This window comes from Elephantulus edwardii, unplaced genomic scaffold (genome assembly GCF_000299155.1).
Source record: "Elephantulus edwardii isolate Elephantulus edwardi_28Jun2011 unplaced genomic scaffold, EleEdw1.0 scaffold00126, whole genome shotgun sequence".
In the NCBI taxonomy this organism is placed as follows: domain Eukaryota; kingdom Metazoa; phylum Chordata; class Mammalia; order Macroscelidea; family Macroscelididae; genus Elephantulus; species Elephantulus edwardii.
The window spans coordinates 6,414,642-6,429,092 of record NW_006399876.1 but is presented as its reverse complement, the minus strand read 5'-3'; the positions used below and the strand labels follow the sequence as shown (position 1 = coordinate 6,429,092).

At 51.7% G+C, this 14,451-nt stretch overlaps 1 protein-coding gene across 1 annotated transcript in view; it reads right to left on the bottom strand.

Moving 5' to 3' along the window:
* Positions 1 to 698: 698 nt before the first annotated feature.
* CPT1A (carnitine palmitoyltransferase 1A (liver)) overlaps positions 699 to 14,451 on the bottom strand; it is a 45,639-nt gene continuing 31,886 nt past the window's right edge. Inside the window, exons 13-18 of the mRNA XM_006893235.1 lie at positions 12,297 to 12,461; positions 7,083 to 7,217; positions 3,651 to 3,803; positions 1,910 to 2,023; positions 1,290 to 1,382; positions 699 to 785 (exon numbers count right to left, since the gene is read on the bottom strand). Of these exons, the coding sequence (XP_006893297.1) occupies positions 699 to 785; positions 1,290 to 1,382; positions 1,910 to 2,023; positions 3,651 to 3,803; positions 7,083 to 7,217; positions 12,297 to 12,461 (747 nt within the window). The remainder of the gene's footprint in view (positions 786 to 1,289; positions 1,383 to 1,909; positions 2,024 to 3,650; positions 3,804 to 7,082; positions 7,218 to 12,296; positions 12,462 to 14,451) is intronic.

Here is a 14,451-nt window from a genome sequence, read left to right as displayed (position 1 = left end):
GGGTAGGAGGCAACCACTGGGGAAAACAGATTGGGGGCTGTTTGCACTCAGTTCGACTGAGGAGGGAGTCACACACTCAATTCCACAAGAGATCCGTCACAGTCTCCCATGGATTTAGGGCCTTTTGTGTTTAAGGCACTGGGTTTTGAAGACATACCAGGTCAGGAAAACTACAGACGTGACCACTACTTGCCAAAAACAGCAGCAGCAAACACTGAATGCCTGACCGGAGAAGGGCAGGGCTGCCCTGGGGACAGCCTGTGCTGGAAGCACGCTCAGCTAGCAAGGGACTTTGCTCTCAGAGCAAACACACAGACGCTCTGGAAAGAGATGCCCTTGAGGCCCAGCTATGCAGCCACCACCCAGGGGGCCTGTGGCTTCTGCTTCCACCAGATGTGAAGTCACATTCCAGTCATTCAACAGACACCGACGATGCCCTGACTTTCGGGGGACTTGAGCACAGGTCCTGGAGAGACCCCTCAGTGGTGCAAAGGCATGGCCGAAAGTGGCAGAGTTAGACTTCACACGGCGGAGGCTACTATTCTAGAGAAACAAAAATGACAAACCCTTGCCACAAAGACTTCTGTGGTTTTTTTGGAAGAGCAATTCCCCCCCTAAACTACCCTCAGGATTAATATGGACTTTTTGTTTGGTTTTCGTGAGAAGAGCTCACTCCCTCCGCAGCAGCACAGATGGAATTACTTTTTAGAGTTAGAACTGAACCCAATGAGGCTGATGATGTCCGCCATGGCTTGCTTCAGGTGCTTCCCAAATCGGTGAGAGTCCTGGAATTTGACAGCAAAGAGAAAAACGACCATGAAAATGTGCTCGTGTCCACGGCGCATGCCGTCTCAAGTCTGTTCAGTTCTAACTCGGCTTCACGTGGCTGGAGGAGCGGGTGGCTTGCCGGGGATCAGCAGCTCATGTGTCTGTGGGCTGGGCCTTTAATCGGAAGGGCTCGCTGATGCCACTGCGTTACACAAAGCAGACAGGAGCAAACGAGCACCTATTTCCTGTCAGCAGTGGAGCTGACACTGTCAGGAAGAACAGTGTAAGGGTTTCTGGGCCATGTTCTGAGGAAGACATCCCACCCTCAAAAAGATGTCATCTGTCACCAAACAGGAACTATTTTAAACTGAATAACATCTTTCTTTAAAACTAGGGTTAGAGAGTTTGAAAGTCATTGATAACATTTTTAAGCCAAGAAAAAGCAGATGATGGAACGTAAAAGACGATGTCAACTTAAAAGACACGCTTGCCTTCTCTGAAGAGGGACCTCTCCTACTTACGGTCTCAGGGCAGGAGAACTTGGAAGATATGTGGAAGTTGATGAGGTTCTCTCCCACAAGGATGTAGGACACCCCGTAACCATCGTCAGCGACCTGTGCAAGACGAGAGGTTTCAGCCCAGTGCTGGGAAATGAAGCCACACGAGAGGCAGCCTTTCTAAGTTCTTAATGCCACCCCTCCTGCCATGCTGTGGTGGCCGGGTGTGGCTGTGGAACTGGAAGCCACATCCTTGGGGTTTCAAACACCAAGGTTAACCCAAGGTTAACCAGTGTCAGTGGAGCTTCCTGACTAAGACAGACTAGGAAGACAGGCCAGGTTTACTTGTGAAAATCAGCCAGCAAACCCCCCTGGCTCAGCAGAGCACACGTCTGAGCATGCTGGCTGATGAACCCCTAGGATGGAAGGGATCAGGAAACACAATGCCTGTGGGTTCTCAGACGCCAAGGGCGTGAAGATGGCACAGGCTGGGCAACGTGCCGTGGTCGTGAAGTACAGCAACAGCGTCTTAAACCCAAGGCTGCCACCAGATCGGTGGCTAATCCTCCAGCCAGGACCAGCAATGGCTCGAGAAGTGCTCAGGGCCGAGGCGGCCTGCACAGGGAGGCACCCGCTCTACTTACCGGGCCAAAGCCCCCGCCGCTGGACACATATTCTGGATTCCTCTCCAGGTCGAACAGCTCCACTTGCTGCTGAGGGGTCTGGCTGGTTGACAACCTCCAAGGCTCAGATAAGACCTGGTGAGCGAAACACAGACGGCAGAGTCAGGAGGCGTTCTGGCAGCACCGTCCTCAGCTGGGCTCTGCACTCGGGCCTCGTGGGAGACAGAAGCCTGGTCCCCGCTTCTGACTGCTTGACACGGAAAGGCAAGGGCCCTGCCTTCCCCGGGCTCTGAGCACTGCTCTGAGCAGAGAGGGCACCACCCGGTGACTGATGTCGCCTTCCAGGAGGCAGGGACAGTCACCCCTCAAGGTCCTTCAGGGAGAGCGTCTAGATCCCAGGTCCTTTGTATGAAACGTGTAGGAGTCACACACACCTTCCCACATCCTTCTGTTTACTTTCAACCATCCTGACAGAGCTACACAGCAAAGGTGCCGCAGGGAAGACCCCGGTGCACCTGACTGAGACCTTGGTCTCTTCACATTCCTGCATGTGAAAGTCGGGCAGTGAGTGCGGAGGACGGGAGAACGGTGTCCTTTGCACCATTGTGCTGGCAAAGACTGAATGTGCCCCAGACTTTTAGAAGAGCGGCTGTGGGACCTCATCCCGCATCCTCGGAGCATCTAGCCTATCAGGAGGCAGCCCCTGGAGGACAAAATACTGGTCGAGGGTCAGGAAAAAAGCCCGTCAGCCAGGCGGCTCAGACAGTGAACCTGTGAGGCCAGCAGGGGCCGGGCAGGACTTTGTTCTGATGAACAAACACAGTGTCACTTGGCGTTGGAACCGCCTGAGGAACCCTCAGTGACACACACTGTACATGGTGCGCAAACTGGCCTTTACGCTCCCGCTCGGCCTTGGAGGGATTGCTGGGGCTTCATTTTTGCTTTCTGGGTTTTTTTCTGTGTATTTTGGATCCATGATTTGCCGGCTGGCTCTACAGATATGGAATTGTACATACCAAGAGCCGACTGGACATCAGTCACATGAGACGGGACAGAGGTGTGGCTGGCTGGCAAACAGCCATTTAAAAAAATTAACTTACTAGAAAAGGGATGAAAAACATTCGGGATGAACTGGCAGTTTTCGTGCGGTCCTCTATGACCATGCTCCTGAGATTATGTCTGTGTCGTCAGAGGAGAGCAGCGGCTGTGACTTGGCGGTGGAATTCTCGCCTCCCATGACGGAGACGCGGGTTTGATTCCCACCCAGCGCACTTTATATGCGGCCATGATTAGTGGAGGCTGGCGGCTCACCACCGTAAACAGGTTCCGGCACAGCCTCTGGACTAAGAGTAGGAAGAAAGGTGTGGCGATCCACGGGCAAAAATTCAGCCTGTGAACACTGACCACAGCTCTGTCTGCGCATGCGTGGGCCGCAGGCAGTCTGGGCCGGTTCAATGGCAGATGGCAACAGTGGTAATTTGTTGCTGTGTTGTGTGGACACTGTTGAGCCGTGAGACCTCCTGCTGACAGAGAGGAACTGCCTTTCGGCCTTTTCTCTTTATCCTGCAGTAATTTCTTCCCCCTCCCCTTTTTTTTTGTTGTTGACTCGGCCTTTTCTTGGCTGTTCCTTTTCTGGGAGCAGATTGCCAGGCCTTTCTTGCATGGAATCACTGGATGGGTCCAAATGCCAACCGCCTGGTTAGCCGTCGAGTGCTTAAATGCTGTGCCACTGGGGCTCCTGGTGGGAGAAGAGGTGCCTCACCTCCTTGAGGAACGGGGAGTCGACAGCCAGGTACTTGGACACCACATAGAGGCAGAAGAGATGGCGGTCAATGCCAGCCCCGGTCATCGCCTGACGGTACAGCAGCTGGTGCTTCTCAGAGGCGATCTTGAAGAGCTTGAGCCGCTGCTCTACCTGCGACACAGAATGGGAGAGGCACGTGCGGGCTGTGGGCAGGTCTGAGCCCCCAGTGGGCCTTTGCACAGCCACCCGCCTGGGGGTCCCCTGGGGAGACAAGCAGGGCACTCTGTGGTGCCCAGTGACCACCTGCCCTTCCACACTACCACGTTGTTGGGCCCTGTTTGCTGTGTCCCCTGATGCCCACACAGCGTCATTTCATGTTCTCACGAATGAGCTCACCCTGAAGGCCAGGAAGCTCAAACATCAACTCAATGTCTGTCCCGACTCCAACAGTGTGTGTGAGAGAACAGAACTGCGTGCTGCGGGGTTTGGGGCTCTGTTTCTGACACACACAGAGGCACACCTCATTTTCTTGTGCACCAGACACTGCTGTTTTCAGACGGAAGGTCTGGCAGCCCCGTGTGAGGAAGGTTGTGGGGCTATTTTCCTAACTCCGTGGGATTACTTCCCATCTCAGTGCCTCCTTCAGGTTATTCTCCCACTAGGTCACACTTTTCATCAGACATGACTAATGACCCGCAGTCTAACGTAAACACAACCTTCATAAGCACAGGAAGCCCACACCATCCGTGTGACACGTGTCATGGTGCCAGCTGACTTATGGGGGTGGCCTGGAAGAGAAGCTACAGTCTGAGATTGCCTGACATTTCACTGGGGTTTTGGTCCAAGTTCACACTGGAGACATGGTGACACTTCACAGGTGTCCGTGTACCCGTGAGGGCCCTGGATCTCATCCAGCCCTGGCTGCCCTGTCTCCTTCACGTCTGCTTTACAGCAACAGCTGACCATTTGACAGCACAGGATATTCAGGACGGCTTAGAGCAGATCTCCTGGTCTTTGTTCTGAGGGGCCTCTGGATGGTCTCAAACCGCCAACCTTTGGGCTAGCAGCAGAGTGTGGTTTTACTACCAAGGACTCTTTTGTTAGGTTTTAACAAACCTCTCATTCCATTGTCTGAAAATAGAGCTACATCCCGTCCCTCAGTGCCTCTGTGGGCTGTATGCTACCCTCCGTGGGGTCTGACTAATGGCTACATTAGACAGCACCCTGGGTCTTCCCATCTGATCCCAAGAAGCTGCTTTAGGCTCCATTCGGCTCTAAGTAAACCCCCGGGCAGGAAACGGCGAGGCTCTGAGCCACCCCTTCAAGAGCTGGGTTTCACGTTGGCTTTGTCTTTTCATCTGCAAAGCAGTGACAACCCTGCCATAAATATTCTTCCACTGGGCTGCTAACCAAAAGATCAGTGGTTTGAATCCCCTTGCCACTCCATGGGAGAAAGATGAGGCCATCTGCCCTTGTCTCAGAAACGCTGGAGGCTCACCTGAGACAGAACTGAGCTAGTGACACTGGGTTTGGTCTGGGGGTCCGTGCCCAGCTGGTTTCTGAGAGTTTTCATTATAAACAGGAGTAACCCAAACAGAATGTGTGGGGTACTGTCCCATCTGAACACTGCCACTTTTCCACGGGCACACGGACCAACTAGAAGACCCAGGGGCACACACCCTTCGTGACCCACACCCTGCAGAGGTAGTAGCGTCAGGCTCTTGGAACCTTTAGAGAGGCCATCTAAATTACAACTATCAGTCTCTCCTTGTCGGAAGCAAATGAGAGAGAAAGCAGTCTCAGTGGAGAAATGAATCTACAGGACAGGTAAGTCTACACAAACCCCGGCTTCATCTACCCGGAGACCAGAGTGACCAGATGGTGCCCGGCTGCCCTGAGACCAGAGGAACCAGATGGTGCCCAGCTACGTGGAGTTCAGATGAACCAGAGGGTGCCAGCTGCCACCACTGATGATTGCCAACCATCTGATCATGGCCATAACAGATGGACCTCCATAGAATGGGAGAAAAACTAGGGATAGGACTTCAGTTCTTAAGAAGTCCAGATGTTAAAACAACTATGAGATATCATCTCACCCAAGTAAGAATAGCAAAATTTAACGGAACAGCAAGCAACACATGCTGGCGAGGTTGTGGAGAAACTGGAACCCTTATTCACTGTTGGTGGGAGTGTAAAATGGTGCAACCCCTGTGGAAAGCGGTATGGCACTTTCTCAAAAAGTTGCAAATAGAAATACCATTTGACCCAGCAATTCCATTACTGGGAATATATCCCAAAGAGACCATAACTGACATCTAAGCAGATATACGCACACCCATGTTTATCATGGCTTTGTTCACAATAACAAGGAGTTGGAACAACCTAAGTGCCCATCAACAAACAAATGGATAGAGAAGCTGTGGTATATTCACACAATGGATTACTACGCTGCACTGAAAAATAAGGAACTCATGGAATATTATTAAAAATGGGTGACCCTGGAAGACATTAGGCTGAGTGAATATCTCAGTCACAAAAGGACAAATACTGCATGGTGCCACTGTTGTAAAACAGGACTGACCTCGGGGTTGGGGGGAGACTAAGAAGGATGGGTTTAATAATGTATACTGCATTGAAACAGATGAGGGAGAAAACTGTCTAAAAGGGATATGTGATTAGGTATTTTTGTCATGACGGGAGTCCAGAATAAAGGCTGCATAGCGTAGGAGACCTGGGGGGAGGGTTTGTAAAACAATGAAAGAATTTTTCCTTTACTTTTCAAAGACAAGAGTGTACTGGAGGTGGTGGGGGAAGGGGTGGGCAGGGAGTAAAGTGCAACAGTGAATGGATGGAAATCTGGAAATCCAAAGTATAAATTTTCATTAAAATTAATAATAAAAAAAAGAAAAAAATTTAAAAACCCCTTAAAAGTAGGAAAAAAAAAAGTCCAGACTTAATGGATCAGTTGATGCAGCCAGTCTTTAAATCCTGAGTCACAACTATCCCTAGAGGTCACCTTTATGTGAAGTACCAGATGGGCTCACAAAGGACAGAACCCACGGGTACAGTGCTCCTTTGAAAAAAACCTGTGGATGGGGCCAACGGGTCAGCAGTTAGTGTCCAGCAAAGATGAGAAGGGAAAGGGGTCAAGGAAACCAGAGCTTCAGAAACCACCCTCAGGACGGACTTAATGCGAATGTGCACACACTGTGGAGAAGGCCGCCAGTGTCCCTCAATCATTGGTGTGGAAACCGTCAAATAGAAACCGAGCTCTCTGTGTGAACTTCCCCCAAAACACAGCCAAGTGGGAAATCGAACCCAAGTTGGGGAGTGGTAGCTGGAGAATGGGTGTGTGGTCGGTCCTGGACGCAGGCGCCCGCCCACGTGTGTGAGAGGAGGGCATATCCCGTCCTTTGTGGAGCGGGCAGCGGTCCAGCTCAGTGCACTCACCGTCTGGTGCGGGTCCACCATGGCCAGCACGAAGTTGCAGGACTCGGTGGTGCAGGAGCGCACGGTCTCTGTCCTCCCCTCTCGGAAGAGTCGGGTCATGGAGGCCTCATATGTCAGGCAGAACTTGCCCATGTCCTAGAAAAGGAGGAGAGTGTCAATGCCAGGCCGAGTGCAGCCCCAAACCCGGGGCTGGACAGGGTGTGGGTCAGGGTCAGTAGGGAGCCGACGTGCCTGTGGAGCCAGGTTTAGTCACTGTCATTTCACATGCGGTTATGTCACAGCACGTGGAGGTGTCCCTTCTAATCAGGAGGGGCTCAGGGCAGGAGTAGGGAGTCCAGTTGCCAGGTAACCCCGGTTTCCACTTGGAGATGCCAGTTTCTGGGCGTCACACACCTCAATCCCATCCCCTTGGGACTCTATCTCAGATACTCTGGGCACATAATCAGAAGGGCCAGTGCCTCGACAAGGACACCACGCTCAGAAAAGGAGAGGAAGATGGTCAGCAAGGTGGCCACACGAAGGGCGGGGCACACAGAGCCCACGGATGGCAGGGGGCTGGGCAGGGTTTTGGCCTCTACGTGAGGCCACCAGGAGGAGGACATGACCACAGTGGGAAAATGAACACATAAAGCAGTGACGGGGCCTCCGCTCACACTGCCCGGGGCAGCAGGAGGGACTGATTGCTGGGAAGGGACATGGAGGGTCAGGGGAAATGAGGGACGCCCCTCCATGAGGTGGACCGGCAGGGTGGCTGCAACCGTGGAGTCAAGCATGGCAACAGTCCTGAAGATGGTACAGGACTGGGTGGCATTGCCAACCTCTCCATGGACGGCGAGGGTCAGGCGTCTGGTGCTGGGCAGCACTGCCAAGCCCTCCATGGACGGTGGGGGTCAGGCGTCCAGTTTTGGGCAGCGCTGCCAACTCTCCACGGACGGAGAGGGTCAGGCGTCCAGGGCAGGACGTGAGCGGGTGGTCTTGTCTGCAGCATGTGGTTCCTGCACTGAAGTCGCCTTGGTGCCCGCTCTTAGCTCTTCCCTCAATGGTTCAGCACTGAACGCCCTCGGGGCTGGGGTCCCAGGCACCCTAACTCCTCCTCCCACCCCAGTCACAGGTGATAAACACCCTTTCTGAGAGTCTTCCTGCCTCCCGACAACATGCATCTTCAGAGGGCTTATGGAGGGGGTGGGGAAAGCACAGGGTCAGCGTAACCCGGTGTTTTAGTCATTTAATAAAGGTTAACCTGGAATGTCCAGTGCAAGGATTCCACACCCAGTGAGACCCAGGGCCGGCCTTTACAGTCTTTAACCCCGGAGCCGTCACACCACCATGCATGGCCCCCACACTGTAACGCCCATCCGCGTAGCCGGTCTGGACACGCACACCCACGTTAGTGTGAGAACCCCACCCAAGCTGAGGCCCCATCAGGACGTCTAGCCTGGTTAGCGTCTGCAGACCACTTAACCTGCTGCTATCAGCTGTCGAGAGAAGGGGAGGCCGCTGATGTCCCTGCTGAGACAGGCCAGGCTCTAGGGAGTGAAACCAAACACAGTGGACAAAGAGCTGAGGCTGGGGGGCCGAATGCAAACCCGGACTCCCACCCCCAGGCTGGGGTGGTGGGCCTGGGGAGCATGCTGCAGTTTCCTGTGATGGGGCACCTTCTGAGGGCTTTCCCAGGAGTCCAGTACCTCCTGAGGGCCTTCCCAGGGGGCCAGCACCTCTGAGAGCCGTCCCAGGAGGGCCAAAGGCCTTCCCAGGGGGCCAGCACCTCCCGAGGGCCTTCCCAGGGGGGCAGCACCTCCCGAGGACCTTCTTAGGGGGGCAGCACCTTCCGAGGGCCTTCCCAGGAGGGCCAAAGACCTTCCCAGGGGGCCAGCACCTCCCGAGGGCCTTCCCAGGGGGGTGGCACCTTCGAGGGCCTTCCTGGGAGGGGTGGCTCCACAGAACCCTGTGCCCCACACCAGAGTCAGAATCAGTTTCATGGAAAGGATCTTTGTGTTGCTTTTAAAAAAAATCTTGGTATCATGAAACTTGTAAAAATACCTGTGGGGTCTGGGGGACGGGAAACCAGCTGGCAAATGCAGAGGTGCCTGCCTCCCGTTCCAGCCTGTGTGGTACCAACGTGGCACTTGTGACGGGCGCATCACCTACCAGCCTGGCCAGGCCATGATGCCCAGTGGAGTATGTGCGCCTTCCATCCTGTGACCCACTCTGTGATCTGAGTATCCTCCATTGTTGTTACATGCCATCGAGTCACCTGCGAGTCATAGTGAACCTATGGACAAATCTCTGAACCCTGTCCTAGCCCGAGCCAGTCTCACTGTCTCTGACACACCTGCCCCCATTACCCTGTTACTGTGTCAATCCATCTCATACGGGGTCTTCCTCTCCTGCGCTGTCCCTCCACCCTTCCAAGCATGATGTCCTCCTCGAGGGACTGGTCCCTTCTGGCCACATGCCCCAAATATGTAAGACGGAGCCTCAAAATCCTTGCCTCTAATGAACAACTTGGTTTCACCCTCTCCAGGACAGACTTGTTTGTTCTCTTTGCAACTCATGGTATGTTCAAGGCTCTTCTCCAGTACCACAGCTTAAAGGCATCGATAATCCTATAATCCTTATTGTCCAGCTCTCTGATGCATAGTAAGGAACCGGTGCACCTTAGTCTCCAGACTGACACTGTTGCTCTTTTGCACTCTGCAGAAGTTCCTGACAGCACATTTTCCCACTGCAATTTGTCTTTTACTTTCCTGACTGCTGGTGCCAAGGGTGCTGATTGTGAAGCCAAGCAAGCTGAAACTGTTAACAATTTCAATATCTATCAGTGCTACCACTTGGCCCCGTGGTGAGAATTTTTGTCTTGATGATGAGTTTCAATCCATATTGAAGACTATCATCCTTTACTTTCTGCAGCAAATGTTTTAGGTCCTCCTCAGTTTCTGCAATCAAGATTGCGTCATCTGCAAGACAGATTCCTCCAATCCTAATGTCACATTCCTCCTCATAAAGTACAGCCTCCTATATGATCTGTTCTGCACATAGACTGAAAAGGTATGGAGACAGGACGTAACCCTGACACACTCCTTTCCTGATTTTAAACCATGCAGTGTTTCCTTGCTCTGTTCTGAGGACTGCTTCTTGGTCCAGGTACAGGATATGCATGAGCACAAACAGGTGTTCTGGGATTCCCATTCTTCTCAATATTAGCCACAGCTTATTGTGATCTACACAGTCAAAAGCTTTTGCATAGTCAATGAAACAAGATAAATATTCCTAAGGTACTTTCTGCTTTCAGCCAAGATCCATCTGACATTGGCTATAAAGTCTCCAGTGCCACAGTCTCTTAAAGACAGACCTACGTTGGCCCTAGTGGCCAGAAAGTTATGCTACCGAGCCCAAGGTGGGTGATTTAATCTGCGGCCCTCAGGCCTGGTTTAAATTGGTTATTTTGGTCAAACATTCTTTTTTTTTTAATTTAGGTTGTTTATTTTTCATTTCAATGAACATCTACAGAGATTTTGGGATTCCATTCATTCATTGTTGCACCCTTCTCCCCGCACCCCCCCCCCCCCCCCCCCCCCCCCATTTGCTCCTCTCCTTGAAAAGCAAAAGAAAAACTCCCTCATTGGTACACAATCCCCCCCCCCTCCGGCACCTCCCCGGTGCAGTGCTGTGCAGAGGTAACTCGTGGTTGCTGTGATGCTGAACACTGTGAAACTGATGTGCCAAATGTGATAATGGTTACCCACGGTGGACAGGGTTTGGTGGAGCTTCCCGGTTAAAACAAACTGGGAAGCAGGAGTGGCATCCACTTGTGAAATGGCTTGCCTCTGGAAACTCTATGAACAGTGCTCAGTTCTTTCATTCAGTCAGGTCACTGTGAGTCGTCTATGACTTGATGGCACTTAACAACAACAACAACATATTTCTGGTAGCTCTCGAATAATGTACTGTTCCAAGCATTTTTGGATAATCTTCAGCAGGATTTTGATTCTGTGATATTCTATAATTTAAATACTCTTGTGGGATCACCTTTTTGGGGAATGGAAATAAATATGGGTTTCTTCCAGTCAGTTGGCTGGGTAGTTGTCCTCCAGATTTCTTGGCACAACCTGGTGAGCATGTCCAGGGCAGCATCTGTTTGCTGAAATACGTCAATTGGTGTTTCATCAGTTACTGGGGCGTTATACTTTGTCAATTCCTTCAGAGCAGCTTGAACCTCCTCCTTCATCACTATTGCCTCTTGGTCCTATGTTATTTCATGAAATTCTTCTGTAGCTTTTTGGTACAGTGACTGCTGCATTTGTATAATCATGACCTCCGAATGTGAGTGAGGCAGGGGTACGGTGGGCACATCTGGAGTCTCACCCTTACTCAAGAGTAACATGCATTCTACCTGGGGGTGACATTCTTAGGGGGTGACAGCTAACCAAAGGTGGTACCTCTCTGCCGGTGTGAATCCCCCAGCAGCTCCTGGAGAGAAAGATGGGCCATCTCTTCCTGTTAGATGTACAGCCTCCTGAGGACCTGCTGGAGGGTCACCCAGGAGCTGTTTCCAACTCTAAGGCAGTGAATTTAGAGGGTGGATATAGGTGAGCACACACTTACCTGGTCTGGCCTCTCTATCGAACCTAGACCAAGACACCCCATTTCCTGAAGTTATCTTAAGATCAAGTAGTTAGCACCTAAACAAACAAGCAAATAAACAAACAGCCTACCTGGAGCATAATTACCAGCTCCGGTGACATACTGGTTATGTGTTAGCCTGCTAACCAAAAGGCCAGCAGTTCTAATCCACCAGCTAGCTGTTCTTTGAGAACAAGATGAGGTAAACTACCCTGAAAAGATGTACAGCCTCTTACACGCAACACAAGAGCTTGAAGAAATCCTGTGAACAAACAGGGCCTCACCAAGCCGTGCCTCAGTGACTTCCCACTCCGTGGGGAGCCAACCCTTGGGGTGCAGCACACTCTCTGACAGCAGACAGCCCCACTGCCCCCCTTGCTATCTGGGTTTCAGTCTCCACAGGTCCAACAAGGCCTCACTGGACTCTCTCCAGCTCTCCCCTCTGCCAATGCCAGGCCAGCACATGGAGACCACAGGGGCCTGCAGACCCTGGAGGCTGCCCTCCTGGCCAGGTCTCGGGCCCCTCCCCACCACCAGATGTGTGTTCCAAGAACCCCAAAGACTCTACTCAAACCCAGACTCCATCCATACCTTGTAATGGGCGAGCTGCAGGGCCAGCTGGACAAAGGCATCCGGGCTGGTCCGCGACTTCTTGATTGCACCTTTCCCGAAGGCGTCAAACGGGAAAGAGTGAAAATCGACGTCGTTGGCCAGGAGACTTGCAGCGTTGAGGGATGTCTCTATCACCTCTTGACACTTCGGAAAAAGAAGACAGTGGTTTCACTCTGAGGGGCACAGAGACCCACCCTCGGGAGTCAGTCAGGAGTTTCCAGCGAGTGCCTTGTTAATGGTCTGCATCCTCTCAAGATAAGGGTTGCAAACAGTACCGTCTACGCATATAATCCCACCCGGCAACAGGGCTTGTGATGTTAAGGAAGCAGTATTAGTGCTGGGATGTTTTAGATCAGCCTCTTTTGAGATATGAAGAGTAGATAAGCATGGAGGGGGCAGCGAAGAGAAGGGCACGCACGGCACAAGAAGACCCACAAGGGCTCCGGCGCGGAAGCCGAGACAGAGACCAGGACCTGTCCCTGGGTGACAGGAGTGGGCCTTCGCTTTGAGTTCTAGCCACCACCTACTGAAAAAGACCAACGACTACAGCCTTCAAGATGAATTACAGCTCAGCATCAAGAAAACAGAAGTCCTCACCACTGCAACAGGCAACATCCTAATAGCTGGTGGAGACTGAAGATGCCAAAGATTTCATTTTCCTTGGATCCACAATCAACACCCAGTGAAGAAATTCAAAGATCTAATCCACTGGGCAAAGCTGTTGTCAAGATGTCTTTACAGTGTTAAAGAGATGTCAGCTTTAAGACTAAGGGGCATCTGATCCGAGCCATGGCATTTTCAACTGCTTCATACGCATGTGAAAGTGGGGACAGTCAAGAAGGAAGATGGAAGAAAAACTGAAGGCTTCGGATGGCGGTGCTGTCGAAGAATCCTGAGTATATGTAGATTGTGGAAAGAATTAACGTGTCTTGAGAAGTGCATCCCCAGGGCTTCTTGGCAGAAAGATGGTGAAACGTAGCCTCACATACACTGAGCATGCGGTCAGGGGGAACCTTCCTTGGAAAATGCCATCACGCTGGGAAAGCTGAGGGTCAGGGAAGGAGAGGAAGACCTCGAGGGGACAGCCTGCGCAGTGACGCAGCAGGCGCGCAGCATGGTGGAGGGCCAGGCCCAGTTCCACCTGCTGCTCACAGACGGGCCACTGTGAGGTGTCGTCCACTTGAGGACACCCAACAGCCACGACAAACTGGCGGCACAGCGGCTTACATAAGGGGCTGACCACCGACAGGTCAGCAGTTTGACTCCACCATTCACACCATGAGAGAAAGATGAGCAGTCCCCTCCCAGAAGGCGGACAGGCGTGGAAGCCTGAGGGAGGGTCTGCGAGGAGGGGCTGAACGCAGCGGGCTGGGCTCGGTTAAACGGTGAGAACACAAATTTCAGCTCCTGAAACCGGCCCACTGGTGATCTCAGTGCTGCAGAAGCACTGAGAACGAAGATGGACGCTGAAGCAAGACACTGCACTGCAATCCCAGAGGTACGTGGTTCAAATCCACCAGATGCTCTGCTGGAGAAGGAGGAACAATCGCCTCCTGTACCAGTCAGATCCGATTTGACTGTACACGTAAAAAATAAAACAATAAAAATAAATGAATGAATGAATGAAGATGGACGCTGAAGGGAATTTCAAGGAGTTGCTGGTTTTGTCGGGGAAGCCCATCGCCGCTGTAGGTGGCAATGGAAGAGGCAATTTTATTTTTTTTTGTGTGTTCATGAAATGTGCATTTCTTTAATGTTTTTTAATAAAAATGTAGATGAAAACTCATTTGTACTTAATTATTTCTCACATCATCTTCACCGTGAGCAGGGGACAAGCTAAATAATAGCCATTTATGAATAAGAGCTCTATGATCTAGTGGGTAAGGAGTTGTGCTGCCAATCCAAAAAAAAAAAAAGGCAGTTTGAATCTACCAGTAGATCTGTGGGCTAAAGATGGGGACTCTCCTCTCATGTGACTTTTTTTTTTTTGCATGAAGCCCTATTTTACTTTTCAGTAAGTAGTGATAGGATAGACACAGAATGAGAGAATATATATTCAGGAAGCTCAGCGAACACCATATAGATTCGACCCCAAAAGAAAAACATCAAGGCATATCATAGTTAAATTTGCCAG